At 39.3% G+C, this 17,588-nt stretch overlaps 1 protein-coding gene across 23 annotated transcripts in view; it reads right to left on the bottom strand.

The window, feature by feature from the left end:
• LOC118897873 (phosphodiesterase 4D interacting protein) overlaps positions 1-17,588 on the bottom strand; it is a 218,171-nt gene that overhangs the window by 84,255 nt on the left and 116,328 nt on the right. For 12 of the 23 annotated variants that reach the window (XR_005020563.1, XM_036857393.1, XM_036857488.1 and 9 more), the window contains exons 1-8: positions 11,090-12,600; positions 4,410-4,541; positions 3,565-3,684; positions 3,234-3,326; positions 2,886-3,098; positions 1,831-1,989; positions 854-967; positions 527-664 (exon numbers count right to left, since the gene is read on the bottom strand). Coding sequence is in view for 22 of the 23 variants with exons in the window: in XM_036857393.1 (XP_036713288.1) it covers positions 527-664; positions 854-967; positions 1,831-1,989; positions 2,886-3,098; positions 3,234-3,326; positions 3,565-3,684; positions 4,410-4,541; positions 11,090-12,214 (2,094 nt within the window). In the remaining variant the exon portion in view is untranslated. Of the gene's footprint in view, positions 1-526; positions 665-853; positions 968-1,830; positions 1,990-2,885; positions 3,099-3,233; positions 3,327-3,564; positions 3,685-4,409; positions 4,542-11,089; positions 12,601-17,588 lie in introns of those variants that run through there. The other 11 variants (XM_036857374.1, XM_036857557.1, XM_036857384.1 and 8 more) reach the window with 2 other exon arrangements.

The following is a 17,588-nucleotide window of genomic DNA, read 5'->3' as shown; positions in this document are numbered from 1 at the left end:
TGAAGTACTTTGGAGGAAGTGAAGAACTTCAAGAAGTGTCAGATAGTTAGATATTTAAGCTCTAAAATAAATATACAAAAATAGCCCAGAGTAAATAAATATTAATAAGAGAAACAAGTGTTCTGATTGTGGCTGTACATGGACATGTACATAATAGTAATGAGAAAAATACAATATAATAGCTGCATCTGAGCAATGTTTATATAAAAGTATATAAATATTAGCAAGGATTAGAAATAAATTAGAACTATGTATAAAAATCCATATTCACTGCCCTCTCCTACAAAGTTCACAGTAGAAGTGCTAAAACTTCTCACTCCCTTATGTATAATGACAGAACTAATGACTGCTATTTTTGTTTGCTTTTGTATTTTTTTTTTTTTTAATAAAGCAAATATCCTGGTTTTCAGAAAATGATGGAAGGGGTGATGTTTCAGGTTTAGAATCCAAGTGGGAGAGGGATACGTTTCAGGCTTAGAATCCAAGTGGGAGAGGGATACCAAGTCATGACAGATTTTGCTCTTACCTGCATGGTAGCTTCATTGGAGGAGAGGATACCACGCAATCTCTCTAAGTCATGATCTCGCTCTCTCACGGCAAGACAAAGTTGACGCAGTTCTTTTTCTTTTTCTTCTAGACTGGAGAACTTTTCGTCTATAGCCCGCTGCAAGCAAAGTCAGCATCCCAAAGCTCCACAAGAGTCACTATTCTGATCACTCTTATTCAATAAGATTCCAAATATAAAGGAATGGACAACCAACTCCCAAAAGCAGCAAATTAAGTAAATACATTTCTAAAGTCCCCCTGTGGATGAAATAATCCACAACATCATGAGCAAAATTATGGTACATACCTCTAGAGCAACATCTCTATCTTGTATTCTTTGTCGAAGTTTCTCAAGCAACATTTCATTTGCTTCAAGGGTTTTGTCCGAGTTATTTCGATACTGCAGGAGCTCCCGAAATTCCTAACGAGACCAAAAAATATTTTCCTTTATTCATTTATTCAGTATTAACTGAATTTCCACACTTTGTCAAGGAATTTGTTAGTGATTTGGGATAAAAAACAAAATGTGATCACTCTCAAGGGGAACACAGTTTAGCAGAGATGACAGACATACAAAATGTCAACTATTCTGCATCACATATACGCAGGTGTATACATATACGCATGTAGCAAGCTACCAGGGGAACATGGGCTGCATTGCCTAACTCTGCCTGAAGGTGTCACTAAAGTTCTCACAAAAGAGGTTACATTTGCTCTGAGTCTTAAAGGACTCGGAGTTTCCCAAGAGGCTGTGGGGTATCTCTATCAGAGAAAAAAACTGGCACAACATATGTATACCATGAAAAAATCATATGCTCAGCGAAATACAAGGGATCCAGTGTGACTAAAGCTTAGAGTAGGTGGTAGAACTGATCAGTCTCTTCTTTAGTGCTCCATTTTTTCCTATAACTTTCATTATATCATCTATATAACTCTGGAAATTTCTATACAGAGGTCTTCAGTGGGAGCAGTGGACATATCTTCTCTTCATCTTCCTCATACCTAGCCTAGTATCTAACTCACAGAGGTGCTAATAACTATTTGCTGAATATTTATTGCTTAAGTGTTTCGGGTCTATATTTCTTGTTTCCTACACTTGCTGGTTAGCCTCTTGGTTCACGGATTGTACTTTCTATTTCTTCTGAATCCTCCTGATTCCCACCTCTTAATGTTCTACGTGTAGCAGGTACTCAACACAGATGGACTAATGTTTTGAGATGATATGAACATAAATTCCCGGGCTCTAGGAACCCAGTTTTACTTGAAATCCTTCTGTGGACTCACCTGAAGCAGCTGCTCTTTGTGACTCAGACTGTGGTTGAGGTGCTGAAGATGTTGCTCTTGGGTGTGAAGCTCATTGCATTTTTCAGCCTCCAGGGTATGAAGCTGTTGGCCCTTACTCTGCAATTCTCCTTGCAGCTGCTGCAAGGCTTTTCGCAATTCCTGAATTAAATAGATTCCCTTTTCAAACAATCTAAACTTTTCACATGGTCATTAGATATGGAGGCCTTAAAACTTTCAAGGCACAGAGAACAAAAAATAAAGTAGCAAAAAGTGCCATTCTTAAAATTACTATAGAGATACTACTACACGTGAGTCAAATATGATGCGGGAAATCATGGGAACCGTGGACGGGGGTAGGATGTAAATTTGATATTATAGTTCGATACTTATTTTTGGCTTAAAAACGATACATCTATATAAGTACTAAGTGGGACTCTGTTCTACCATAAACCTGGATCCTTTACTTTACAGTAAGCTCAAGGATACAACATTCCTACCTATCCTTTTAAATCTTAAAAAAAAAAAAAAAAAAAGATGGCATTTGCTCTAAGCTAACAAGATAAAGAAACCATTTAAGAATTATGTGTTTTATTTAAAAAAACATACATGACTAACTGTGCACGCCATTCCTCTGACTTGGTTGTTCTTCCCACTTTTCTGTCTTGCTGACTCTTACCCACCCTTCAAGAATAATCTCAGATATCTCCTCCTTTGTGAAGCTTTCCCTGATTCCCTTCCCCGGCCCCTTGTATATATTCCTACAGGACCCCTATATGCCTCTTCTACAGTATTTACCACACTGAAATACTGTTTACGTGACTGTCTTTCCTACTATATTACAAGTAACTTAAGAGGAAAGAGCCTGTGATATTCACCCCTGTATTTCTAGAACACAGCCCAATACCTGGCACATGGTATAAGGGCAACAAATGTTGAGCTGAATTACTTAGATTAAGTAAGTGACTCAAGGGTTCAACACAAGCTATCCTTATAAAAAGTTATTACCAGGGCAAAGTCTGCATTTACACAGTGCCACAAAATGATTAATGATTTACTTGGTTATGTTTCCAAGAAGCCTCTTTCTGCTGTTCTCTCTCCTGTGCTGCAGCCTCTACAAATTGCACACGTCGTCTGGCATCAGCCAGCTGCCGTTCTTTTTGTCGTACCACCCTCTGGAGCTTCTGTATTTCAAGTTGGCTGCAGAATAAAGCGCTCTGAAGATCAAGCAGAGCCACCTGTTGCTGAGCTGGGGAAGTACTCTCTGAGTTCTGAAAAGAGAGTGAAAATCATCATCACAAGGAGGGCAAGCACTGAGCAGCCGAGAAGAACAACGAGATCAAGACTGTGGCTGAGAGTGGCACATCCTCAAGTGATGCCTCCTGTCCCAGGTGACCCTCACATACACGAAGCTGTCCAAGCTGACTTTGGTGCAGCATTTCTCGAAGCTTTACCATTGTGTCGTTTTGACCTTCGATCACCTGGTACAACTCCTCGGTCTGAAAACAAAGACAGGGAGTACCAAAAATGTTAGCAAGCTAAATATAAATTCCGTTATCTCGCCTGTACAGATTTTAGTAGCAGGACTATTCCAAAATTCCAATTTAGATGACACTACAGTTTCTCTAGGCTAAGATGTTAGTCTGACAATATCCAATTCAACAAATTATAGAATACTTGTCTACTTTGATGGGAAAAATTGTTTCCTCATGGGTCCTTGACTGCCAAACATTTTACCTCATTTTCCCTGCTTTTCAGAGTTTCCTTGAGGTTTTGAATTGTACCATCTTGCTTCTGAGACGACTCCTGAGCGGACTTTAGTTCACAGCTCATTTCATTCAGTTTTTCTTGAAGAATCTGAATTCAGCAAAGAAAAACAGTTTGGTAGGTCAATGATTTCTTTTAACCTCAAATGCAACCATGAAGTCCTTCCTCAAATCTAGGTTTAAAGGATTTCTTAGGGAATATTACCTTATTAATTTTTCCCCATATAGCATAACCATTAAAGTCCTAAGTCAATCAGCAAGAGAAAGTAGCAGGAAATGTGAAATACTTCTTTTAATACTCAATTGCTTCAATTCTCATGCACTGTGCTTTCTCTATGACGGCAGCCATACTGGGGGTACTTGTCCACATGAGTCACTGTGGATCTTTTACACAAAGACCAAGAAGCTTCTGCTATCTACTACAGGACAGGACACAACAAGGGTACACAAAGCCAGGAGCACAGCATCCCAAATTGTGGGAATTTTCTTCTAAGCAGATGTTAAAATCCATGGGCTATAAAGGGGTAAGAAGTTAAACCAAAATCAAAAGCATGAACCTCCTGTCTCAGTGCCTTATACAGTTGAAAATTGCAGTCAAGTTTTAATTTCAGACCTAAAAGGCACCAGAAATTCTGATCTGTGCAGAACTGGCTAAAATCTTGATGAGAGATACAGGAAAGAACTACACTTCTAAGAATATATTCCACAGAGCACCAGGCATACACAGTACCCATCTCCCAGGTCCTACTCAGAGAGGTTAACGCAGACCCAGCTAGAGCCAGTCACCTTCTCAAGAAACCCTGTGATCTCCAGTACCTTGTTGGTGGCCTCTGTTTGCTGGATTTTTTCCTGGAGTTCTGTCAAATGGGAATCAGATACAGTCTGCTGAGTTGTACCGGTCTCACCTGAATTCAGCTTTGGTTGTCTGAGTAACTCTTCGGTCGTGGGCTAGGAAGAAGCAGCGAGACGATTAAGTTAAGTGTAGCCAACAATAAAGTTTAATTTTATCTTCAAATGTCTTTGGCATCTTTTGCCAGAGACTTAGACAACCAGCGTTACTGAATGGATTATCAGTAATTCCTGAAGCCAGTCCTGTTCCGTATTCTGAGTACTGATTCACTTCCTCTCTAGCTCCCCTCCCCACCTTTCCCTATGAACCTACACAAACACTATTCAGTTAAAGCAAGTAATTCAGAGATTAAAAAGAAGAGAGGATTTTTTTAAATGCTTATGATGACCAAATATTTGCTTTATCCTATTTTCAATCAGGGAATTCAAAAGGTCAAACTCACACCATCCCTAAGGGAGAAAAAGTTATAGTTCAACTATCTTTCTTACAACATGCCTATTCACATTATTGGAAAAATGGGTAGATTTCAAATATGGACCATACATTAGGTAATAGTATTTAATCAATACTAAATTTCCTAACTTTGGTAATTTTACTGTAGTTATGTAAGAGATGTCCTTGTCTTTAGGAAATACATGCTTATTGAGAGTAAAGATGCATAATATCTGCAACTAATTCTCAAATAATTCAGGAATAAAAAAAATGTGTCTGTAAACAGTGAGAGTGATAAAGCAAATGTAGCAACATATAGCAACTGGTGAATCTGTGAGTTCTTTGTACTTCTCTTATGACTTCTCTAACTTTGAAATTATTTCAAAATAAAAAGTAACAAAAATTAAAATAAATTTTAAAATCCATAGGGTCTGGGAAGGAGGTATGTTTTATAGGAATATCGATTCACCAAAAAGATTCAGGAGAAAAAAAAATCGATTTATATTTGGGATGATCAGACTAAGATAAACTGACTGAACTGTACCTAATATTCATTATGAGCTAAGATACAAAAATAAAACTTTAGCAATTCACTGTGGCATTAAATTCCATCTCTTCTCTCCCTGCCTATCCCCCCTCCCTTTCTCCTGCACTCCAATTAGGGAAAATACAAATCCATTAGGAAGAGAAAAAAGACAGCTATTCATTTTTTCTTTACCTCACATGTTCAAACTCTGATTACCACCTTCTAGGCAGTGGGGTTTCAGCTTACCTTAAACCCCTTCCTGACAGCAACTGACTGGAAGTATAAAGATTTCAGAAGGAAAATCTTTTCTATTCTTCCAGGGCTGTTCATCATTTTTAAAAACATCTATGAAGTACCCCTAATATGCAAAGCACTGTGGGAGTTGGAGTGGGGAACTACATGATAAAAGAACAAGGAAATACACAAAATATAAGCTAGTGACAAGCCCTATGCTATAAAATAGGAAAGCATGACAAAGTTGTTAAGTTACTTTAAAGTGGTTGATGAGTGGAAGGTCTCTATCAGGCAGCATTTAAATGAAGATCTACATGATAAAGAACCAGCTCTGCAAAATCGACAGAAGAATAATCCAGGCAGAGGATCAACTAATGGAAAAGACCTCGGGGAGATATGCCCCTGGGAAAGAGAAAAGCCTACGTGGTTAGAGGAGCACTTTCCAAGAGAAATATAATGTGAGCCACATATGTAATTTAAAATTTTCTAGTATCTTCATTGACTAAAGTAAAAATAAATAGGTAAACTTAATTTTAATAAAACATTTTGTTTGACCCAATATATTATACCTAAAATATTATCATAAGCATGTAGTCAATATAAAAATTATCAAGATACTTTAAATTCTTTCCATAATGTCTTTAAAATTAAGGTTATACTTCACACTCACAGCATATCTCATTTTGGACTAGCCACATTTCAAGTGCTCAATAGCCACACAGGGCTAGTGGCTGCCTTTCTGGAAAGCACAGAGCTAGAGCATACTGGGCAAAGTGGATGGTAATACACGATGAGGTAGAAAGGCAGGCAGGGACCAGATCTGGTGTACAGAACCTACATCAGAGGTAATGAAGCTGGATTTCATTCTCATTGAAATGAGAATGGACTGCAGGGTTTTTAACAGAAAAGTAATCAATCATATTTAAATTTTAAATAGCTGCTCTGTGATGAATAGATTCTTGGAGAGCACCGGTAGGAATGGGAAGACCACCTAGGAGGCTGCTCCAGTACTGCAGGGGAAAGATAAGAGTGGCTTGGATTATAGTGGTAGTAATGGAGGGAGAGAGAAATGGATAGATTTGGATATGTTTTGAAGGTAGAGTCAACAGGACTGGATGGTGAGACAGGGAGAAAGAGAAAAGTAGCAAGGATAACGACTCCTAGAAAAAACTGAGATATTTGTTGTTGTGGGTATAACAGGGAGCCTTGCCCTGAAGCGATGTGAATTATGTCACACCATGGGAGAGGTAACTATTTTAATAGATATTTACAACAATTCTAACGGATAAATAGTTTTATTATTTGTTTAACGATAAAACATTCTCTACCAAACTTGCCTTCTTACTTCTTGGGTGTAAAACAAATTTCCAACAACATCTATTACAAGATATTTTTCAAATTTAAACTATAACAAGCAGAATTAAATAGCTTCAAGTTTTAAATGGTCATATTTAATCACTTTAAACCAAAGAATCTTAGAGCTGTGAAGGACACTTTATAAATTAGTCATCTGGTCCAATCCTATCTTACATTTGAGGAAATGGAGACTTAGACAGATAAGTAATTTGTCCAAAGTTACACTGGAAATCAGGAAAAGGATCCAATTAAACCAAACGTAGTTAAGTTGGTAACTTCCTTTTCATCTTTATAAACCCATTGCCTACCATAATGCCTGGAATATTGTACGGACCAAAAGTTTTTGTTTAATAAAGTGAACAGAACAATAAAAACAAAAGCAAATTAACAAAAACAGGTCTGTCTCCTAATTCCCAGACCATTGCTCTAATCTCTCAGTGGCTCTCTTAGAAAAAAGACCAGATAAATAGATTAAAAGGCAGATGTTTAATTTAGGCATTTCAACATCAACTTTAAATCCAAAGGATGCCACAGAAAAGTACATAATGAGTCTGGATCTCATCTGAACCCATCTTGGCACGAATCATCATAGGAAACCCCTAATTTGGTAAATGTAATGTATTGACCTAAAGGCTAGAAGATGTTTGTTTCTTCTTTATTCATAATATTTTATTATTTTAAATCTCAGGAAAAAAATGTCCTTTCAGATAAGTCTGCCAAAAGAGTACCTAGCAAAGTCCCACTGAGTAAACAGCTCATAATGAATTCTTGTGAAATATCAAGTACATAAACCAACCACTCCTATGAAGATTTTGTAGAGCCTGAAATCAGTAATACTTGATTTGGTTGAATCAGTGTTAATTTCCATGCTATCAGTTACTAAAATCATGTTGTAATCATAATATAATCTTAAATTCAGTTGCTCTTGACTCAGGATAATTGCTTTTCAGCATCAGAAAAGAGAATTGCTTCCAGGCCTAAGGTTGCATACAATAAGACCTTTAGGCTAAAAGGCAGTTATTTAGATCTTCTGGATTAACAGCAGTTTTCTTGACACTTTCATAGTCATAATAGAAAGTCACAGGGCTCAAACTACTATAATTTTCTATCCTATTGTTAGTAGTAGGGGATACACAAGAACTATCAACTAGCATAAAATTAAAGGCCTAATCTTTGACCAGCATCTAATGCTTACCCCTTCCAAAGGGCCTGATCTGGGTTACATAGCTAAGCTATAGAGAGGGATAAATTTATCACAGTCATACAAGAGCAGACTCTGGCATTGCAAGGCTTGAAGCAAAGATCTCTTACTCTCTGAATTTAGATAGAAAAGAAAACTGCACGTGAACCAGAGCTGAATTAATGTTTACCAAGGGACCACACCCCTTCTATGACAGCTTTTCTATTGTAGTTCAGGGCCAGACAATAAAGAAGGAAATTATCAGCTAGAATAAGGCTTCAAACCTTTCTTTAGATATTTGACAACCTTGGGTCTTCAGACATAAATTCTGTAGGAGGCAAATAAATCAGTTTGCATAATGTCAGAAAATTAGTAAGCAGGAGAACTACACTGTTGCAGTTTTTCTTTAATATAAGAAAGAAAGAAGGAAAGAGAGAAAGAAAAAGAAGAAATGCAACCAGGAGGCATTCTGATGGTGATATTTAACAGTAACCAGATTAAACAAAGGAATCAAAATGACCTTACAGAACAATCTAGCTCTTAGGATAAGAGCTTTTCTTCATATTTGTAGCAGAATTTAGCTAAAGGAAATTTTTTTTTTCTTTCAAGTTTTTTCTTTCTACAAACTAAAAAGAGAACTACCAAAAATAATTTACACTTATTTCTATTCTATCCACATTTGTTCAGAAACAGACAAAAATCAGTCTGCCTTTGTCCCACTTAGATCTGCTTTTGCCATAAAGCACAACAGGCCTTAAGGAGCTTAAAAGTCAAGACTTAAACAGTAGATCCAGAATCCAAAACATACATTTTATCTACAAACACTTTGAGCCCAATTAATCTATTTCCTTCCACATTCTTAATTATTGGAGAAAACAGCACAACAATCAAATGCCATGAGTCTTCAAGCTGAATGTTTTCTTCCTCCTCTCAATGTTTTATTATTCTACTAACAGTAAAGACGGTAAGCCAGGTTACAGCAGAAAGGTCAAACACTGCTGTGTTAAAGGTCTATTTTTTTCTGATGTCTAAATTTAGTGAAGAAAAGGGACTTGACCTAAAGGTACAGTTACCATATTTTAAATATGCTCATTAGGATGCCAGATTTCTTCACAGAATTCCTAAAGAATCCTCCCGCAATCCTTAGGGTATAGAAAGAAGGTCCTGCGTTTAAAACAAGTATTTATTTAATTCAATGTACATCAGGCAATGTGGTTTAATATATAGAATAAAAAGGTCTTGGCTGAGAATGGTTAGGAATCTTTGGCTCTGCCTGGGCTAAGTTATTTAAACCATGAGCTTTCCATATCTCTAAATTGAGAGACTACATGAGATGATCTTTAAGCTCCTTCCCAGCTCCAAAATTTGTTGAGCCCAGGCACCAAGAGAGTATTTTTAATTTAATATGGAGAAAAAACTGCTCTTGTTTTACCTGTAATTTTCTAAGTCTTCACCTGTCTACAATATTGGCCATATTTGAAAGGGGGAAAAAAAAGCTTATTTCCCATCCAGCCTGTCCAAACTATTTTTAGATCCTAATATGAAAACACTATGTTTAATTTGTGACATCTATGTCTGCTCACAGAAATAGTGTATTGTAAAGCCCAAATTTAGCTGCGAAGCTCAATGAAAGAAAAGGAAGCAAAAGAGAAGTACACAAGCGTTAGGCATACTAAACATTTTATACAAATGAAAACACGTTTTAAACTTTTGGATAGTCATACTTTTATGTAACACTTTAATATATGCTACTTCTGACAATTTTGTGCAAATTCAAAAATATTTCTCCCGTTTTCTCTTTCTTATTGAGATGCAAATATTATACATAATAGAACTTTAGAACTATTTTTTTTTTAATTTCAAGTGACAATCAACAATTTCATTTAGAAGCTCTAAGTTTCTGGGATGATGTTGACAGGTAGCAACCTTTCCAAAAATGCCTTCTAGATTGTCCACCTTTGTAATGGTATCACTAGAGAATCTGTATCAAGTAGAACATGCCAGATGTTTCACAAAATTAATTGAACCTAGCATTTACTGTTGCTGTAGAAACAAAATAGCATCTGTCAGGTCCCTGTACTAGTAGCTGAATTTAAAAAGGTTGGTATGAAATCAACTGGGCAGACATGAACAGCTCAGACTAAGATCAACTGTCATCTTCCAGTCATTAAGAAATTCATGAGTACAACGGATAAAACTCTCCTATCATCCGATAATGGATGAATCCCTACTTAATATCAAACTTCTTCAAACAGAGCTCAGTATACAAACTGGCTGTAAAGAGTTTTTGCCTTAACACTTTAAATGACGATACTTGACTTCCCAAGTCTGTTTTATGAACAAGTCATCGTTAGTCCTCAAATGACCTCTTAATTTATTTTAAATATTGCCCAGATGTTACAGTACTTTGGTGGATTAATAGGTTTTTCCCCAAACCTTTACCCTAAGCTCTAATCAGTTTGAGGCACACGATGAAAGGCTTAATGCTCTAGGGAGGGTTAAATAACAGAACTAACTCCCTTACAGAATAGGAGAAACATTCATAAATCTAAAAATGAAAACAAAAAAAGAAGGGGGTAGGGGATAGAAAAAGGAAGTAAGAGGAAAGAGTTCTAGTGCCAGAAATAAGATTAAATGTTTTTTATAGGGTAAAGGTGAATTAGAAATCTTTCTCTTTTTGTCTTAAAAGGTGTGCAATTTTGATAATTAATGGGAAAGCCAATAGATAATCTTATAAAGAGGATTGTGAAAAACAAATTATTTGAATGAACCACATTTACTAAAGGGGACACAAATGGGCTCAATGATTAATCTTCTCAAGTCTAGAATATTATTAACCTTCACCTAGACAGAAATCATGTGAAGCCTGAGGCTAGCTAACTTCAATCAGAAAGGCACTATGCAGCCATTTTGTATACCTGGACCCGAAGTGGCAAATAATCTTCACAGAGATCATCCCACAGCTCCTGGAGGTCTGAAATCTCCAAGGGATAACTCACAGATGTCTTGTAAAGGGGTTTCAAAGACCTGTTAAGGAAACCAGAACTAACTCCATCTGTCATGATATGGCCAGGCCTGGTTCCAGGTGGGCTGGATTTCACTGGAATAGGAAGCTTGCTCCCTCGGGGGCTCTGGATGGGCTTATAATCAAGACCTTTAATCATGCTAAGAGCTAGCTCCAGCTTGTGGTTACACATATGCTGTGGGGCCTGTTCATCTGAACAACAGTCACATTTTACGAGTTCCTTTGCACTTCTCTCAGGTTCCTCTTCCTTTTGCTGTGGAGGACTAGCCTGGACACTTGCATCCAAAGATTCCACAGAGGATCCCGGTGTCCCTTCTTCCATGCTTTCTCCATCTGGGGGTACCTTCACACTTGGTAAATCCGGTGGCCCAACCTCAGACAATGCTGGTTCTTCAGTGCAAATGCTGGTGGACCACCTGGTAGAAGGGCCACACGAGATACTTTTTGCCACCTTTCGAGGCACCTTACAAATGGCTTCATAGTCAGAATCAGCAACCCGCAAAGCTGCACAACCACGGCATCTCCTGGGTCGGTTCCCGGGGCCTTCCGAAGCATGACAGCTGTGTAGCTCCTGAGTCTGATCCTCATTTTCTACCCAGCACTCAAACCCTGAATAGGCAAAGTCCTCCTGGAGCAGTGCAGAGTATCTTACATCGGGTAAGCCGGAAATGTCAACCGTTCCATTCCCCGCCTTGGTCTCCGCGCCAGTGTCATCGTTATTCTTCCGATACATGCTAGCAATGCAGAACTTGAGGCGGTCCTTCTCCAGCAGCAGCTTCTGCAAGCGCTCGATAGAAAGGGCTTCGATCCGGGCAATGACGGTGTCGAATCTATAGATCCGATCAAGCATGAAAGCACACTTGCTGCAAGCAAACTCAGCTTTGCCATCCCGGGAGACATCCTTGCCCAGGACGTGCGACAGCAGAACCTGGAGGTTGAGCTTGGATGCCGTGTGGAAGATCCAGCGCCGCTGGTTTCCGCACAGCTCCCGGGCACAGATCCTGCAAATCTCCTTCATCTTCCCTCCTGCGGTTGCCGAGCTTCCCTGATGCGGCTGCTGCTCGGTGATCACTCACTGGCGCTTGGTTGCGTTCCGTCTCCCGCCCCGGTGGCCTCCGGCCGGCATGGCACAGCCCGATGGGGTCCCCACTCTGCAGAGGCGCTCCGCGGCCACCCGCGCGCGGGCTCTGGGTACCAGAGTGGTCAGCCCCGCCTCTCGGGGAGGGGGCGGGCGAGGAAACACTTCAGGGAGATGCTGAGTGACAGCAGCGCAGGCCGCGCTCAGAACCTGCCATGTCTCCTCCAGCTGTCTCTCCCACCAGCCGCGGTGTCCTCAATGTCCTCCCTTTCAGCTGGCTGGGTTCGCGGTCCACAAGCGGCCGCCCGCGGCTGACGCAAAGACTCAGAGATTGAGGATCAGATTTCAAGATGGCGCCAGAGGTTCGGCGCCTGCGGCCACCGGCAAACTCCTCTGGGAGCTGTAGTCCCGGAGGCCGGCTCCTCGCTCTGCGCATGCGGGGTGGCGAGCGCGTCCCCTCGCCCCCAAACGACTTAGTGCTCCTCGCGGTAGAGCACAGACCTGGCTAGCAGTGGGTACCGGAGTGGAGAGCAGGACGGGTGCCGACCTCTGCTAGGCCACTTTTATCTGCTAAAACTTCACCCCAAAAGCGCACCAGTTCCCTCACGGATCCTCCCTTCCGCCCTTGCGGGATGTCCCAAGGCTCTGCTTGGGGAGGAGAAAGCCGAATCCCCTCCCCCTCTCTCCACGGGCAGTGCCACGTACTCTGGATGGAGCAGCCTGGCGGCGCCACTAGGTACCGCTGCGCGTCGCCTCCCTCCCGCCTGCAGCCCCCCCCTCCTCTCCCTACCCAGTCCGGTGCCTGGATTAAAAGGCCCCAGGTCTTCACAAGCGGCCGGGGAGAATGGGTTGATAAACCGGAGGTGGCAGGTAGGGCGGATTTTAGGAGGCTCAGTTCCATCTCCCCCTCGACTGTTGGGAGCACCTAGAAAAGAGGACAAGTGTTTCTCCCCTCGTGATGTTGTGATTGTGTTTAGCAGTCCTGGCTGATTTGCCCTTTTTTAGAAAAGAAATCGAGAGAGGGCACAAAGCAGTCACCTGAGAAGGAGTCCAACAAAAGCCACATGAATGCAGCTGGTTAACCAAGATTTTGATGATAACAGAGAAAATGAGCTTTTTCAAGAATGTAGACACCTGAGAGTAGATTGCCATCACCAAATCCTCTTTCAGGTTCAGGTAGACTGTAGGCCTTATTTTGGGGGTGGGGAGGGGAGACAAACACTAGAACAAAAGGCCTTATTTATTTGAGCAAAAGTCCAGAGTATCAGAGAGTGCTGCTGTCTGCAGAAGTGGGGCTGGGAATTTCACTGACTTCAGTTAGTATCTTGTCTTATTCAGCATTATCTAGTAGTAAGTTACCCAGCCTTGGGTACAGAGCTTAGATTGCACACAAAGAGTGGAGGGAAGCTGGAGCTCTCTCTACCTGGAATCGAGGTGTCAACGTCCGTTTATAATAAACAATTCTCTCCCTGGCTTGAGAGGTATGCAAACTCCAGATGGGAGGACAAACAGTCCCACACAATCATCTAGAGTTTTCCCAGAGCAGGATGTTTCCCAATTACAATAATGCTAGATTTCACTAACTTGACTTTGCGAGATAATAAGGCCAGCAACAGTCAAAGTATTTCTGAAGCTCATCTCCAGGGCACAGACCATACTCCTAAACCTGGAGACATTCAGATGCCTTCGATGAAAGCCCATAATAAACCCCCAACTTCTTATTGGGCATTAAATGAGATGATTTGGGGGAAGTGCTTTAACAGATTTTGGCTCATATCATGTCAATAATAATAGCTTATATTATTATTTTAATATTATAATGCAATATTTTAAACTAATTTTAAAGCGTTACGGGGCTCTGCACACATAAAATTCTATCATTCTCTTATTTAATCATCAAAACAAAATCTTAGTAGCTCCATCGTGAGAGATTAGAACAGCCCTTAGAGCTTTGGCTTTAGTAGGCTACAGAACTTTGCATCTGTGATTTCACCTAAAGAGGCATGTTCTGGTCCCAAAACCAAGAATGTAAAATAGAGTTCCAAGTAAAACTCACTACAGGTGCATTTTTGCCTACCTCTAGGTATATGAGCTTCAGAGTCAGAAGAAATTAAGTAACAATCGTAACAATCTTTGGAATCCATAGTGATCTATAGAGAGGCAAGGAGTTTCTGGCCTGCCAGGACACCACCCTGCCATACCCTGTCTTAAGTATTATCCTAAAGAACAGCAAGGACTCAAAAGTGCAAAAAGTGCAAATTAAGACATTAATCAAGGCCTCATCTTTGAATGTGGATGCGAGCCACGTTTTCCTATTGGGGAAAGTGCTAATGAAACAAAGTAATTAATGAAACAAAGTGTTCCTGGGGAGCTACTAAATAATACGTTGTATTATTCTGTATTCCTTAATAAGATTTTGCACCTGACCTGTAGTCTCTAAACTTTAATGACAACATATGGGTAGTTGGTATAGAAGAGCAAGTCAGTACAAATGGAGAAAAGGCAACTTACTATTGAAGAATATGTTTGTAAAGAATATGTAAGTAAAGATCAACATACTGAAAGAGCTATACATATCTAGGCTTCCAACAGATAGAAATAAATCACTCAACAATCAAAGAAAATTTGAAGACAGCACTCTTCACTCCCAGAGAACATATTTAAAGACCATATCTCAAAACGGATCGTAAACTAGAGTACTAGAACCACTCCTAAACATGATCATTTGGTATTATAAAACTAAAAGATCACTTTTGTACAGATCAATTGAAGATAAAAATTAAAAAATGAAACAAGGAAAATTATGTGATAGTAAATTCAGCACTTCATGGTTTATCAATATCATCTTGGTCAAGATTTTGTATTTAGTCAACACTGGGTATCTATGGGGAGGCAAGAAAATGGGGAGCTGAACAGCAACGTTTACTTTTATTCTATATACCATGTATCATTTGAATTTGGGGCAATGAATGTATATTCATATATTATTTTAAAAATGTTTTAAAATTAGGAAATATTCTATAGTTAAAACTAAGAATTGTGCCAATTTAAGGCACTTATATCAGAGTCTGAGTGGTAAAACTTGAACCCTAAAAAATGAAAACTTTTATAATATGTGATAAATATATATATGTGGACAACTTATATAAACAAAGGTTCAAGGGGATATACAAGTTATTAGTGATTATGTCTGGAGAGCAGAACTATGGATACTTATTTTCTTCTTTCCTCATTTGTATTCTAAAATTTTCTATAATCATGTATTGATTTTGTGATAAGAAAAAAATGCATTACTAAGAAGAAGATAGGATAAACACATTTTGATATGTTCATATAATGTAATATTAACCATCAATAAAAAAGAATGAACTCTGATACCCACAATATGAATGAATCTCAAAAGCATGTTAAGTGAAACAAGCCATTTAACTATATCCTGTGTGATTTCATTTATTTTGTCTAACAACTTAAAGTCTAACCATTTCTATAATGATAGAAATTCAGAAAGTGGTTATGGGGGGTGAGGATTAATTGCAAGGGAGCACAAAGGAATTTTCTGGGGTGATGAAAATGTTCTATACCTTGTTTTGGGTGATGATTATATGGATGTGTACAGTTCTAAAGCTCATTGAACTGACTGCTTTATCTGTAGATTTTATATGTTAGTATAGTTCAATTTAAAAAGATAAGGAGTAAATTAGTATAAAAATATGTATTACCCATAAATTTTTAATCTGAGGGATTTCTTTGGTGGAAAGTAACCCCTATAACTTTATCATAAGCACAGCTTTGAAAATTGGGAAAATATAGCCCAGAAGAAATTCTATAAAAGGCCCAACTGCGACTTCAAAACATCATAGTTCCTATCCATATGAGTGTTGGAAAATATTATTTTATATACATTTACACACCATACATTTACGATTGAAGCAAAGCATGTTGTTAAGGTGGGACCTAGGGCTTTTGTGATGATTTGGAATAGGATGATTACTTCTAAAACTTATCAAAATTACATAATAAAGGAAAATCTTACTGAGAACAGGTTTCATATTATGATAAGCGATAATGAGTTAAACAAATGATTAATTTTATATATCAGCAGTTTGCCCTCAAAATGGATTGATAAATGCATTCACAAGCACATATTTGCTGTCTATCCTAAGTCAAATCACTTATATCTGGCCCTTAATTTCCTAAGCTACTAAATAAACATACTGAATTTAAACAGTGGTTTTCAACCTTTGGCATGCATCAGAATCACCTGGAGGGCTAGTTAAATGGTAGATTTAACAAGTTTCTAATTCAGTTGGTCTGAGAAGGGGCCCAAGAATTTGCATTCCTAAGAAATTCCCAGAGCGTGCAGATGCTGCTGAGAACCACACTTTGAAAACTACTGAATTAGAACTCTCTCCAAGTGTATTCAGACAGATGTCAGCCAAACGGGCAGAAGTTCTGCAGATAAATGGAAAAACCCATTAATGAAGAACTACGTACAAAATTGTTGAATTTAGAGAACTATATGCCCATTTGGAACAAGATTCCTAAGTATTATTATGGTAGGGATCTTTTGCACTATCTCTATTTTGATCTCTAGATTTGAGGGCCCAGGAAGATTCTCTTAGAACCGTAGCTACTTTTGTACTCCCTGTGTTGTAGTGTTTCTAAGACCTAATTCTGGTCTGGGAGGGAGTTTCCAAGAGGTGGAAAATCCCCATGTCCCAGACCAGTTGTATTAGCTTTCATTATCCGAGTTATGACGTTGGAAATAGCTGTTCCAATTACTAAAAACTATGCCAAAGTGGGGTGGGGGGAGTGATTTTGGCAGAGAAGCAAAAGCAGATGAGGAAGGCTTCCCTGGTGGCGCAGTGGTTGAGAGTCTGCCTGCCGATGCACGGGACACGGGTTCGAGCCCTGGTCTGGGAAGATCCCACATGCCGCGGAGCAACTTGGCCCGTGAGCCACAACTACTGAGCCTGCGTGAGCCACAACTACTGAGCCTGCGCGTCTGAAGCTTGTGCTCCGCAACAAAAGAGGCCGCGACAGTGAGAGGCCCGCGCACCGCGATGAGGAGTGGCCCCTGCTCGCCGCAACTAGAGAAAGCCCTCGCACAGAAACGAAGAACCAACACAGCCAAAAATAAAAATTAATTAATTAATTAATTAAAAAAAAAAAAAAAGCAGATGAGGAAATGCAAGAATATCAAAGTAAAGCCAGTTAGACTTTACGGTAACACCACAAGCATGTTCATGATTTCCCTCTGTTGGGTGGAAATCTTTAAGAAGCCAGAAGCAATCATGCTTTGCATTAATTAATA

Source organism: Balaenoptera musculus, chromosome 1 (genome assembly GCF_009873245.2).
Source record: "Balaenoptera musculus isolate JJ_BM4_2016_0621 chromosome 1, mBalMus1.pri.v3, whole genome shotgun sequence".
In the NCBI taxonomy this organism is placed as follows: Eukaryota; Metazoa; Chordata; class Mammalia; order Artiodactyla; family Balaenopteridae; genus Balaenoptera; species Balaenoptera musculus.
Note: the sequence above shows the minus strand (reverse complement) of the source record. Positions and strands in the feature narration are given on the sequence as shown.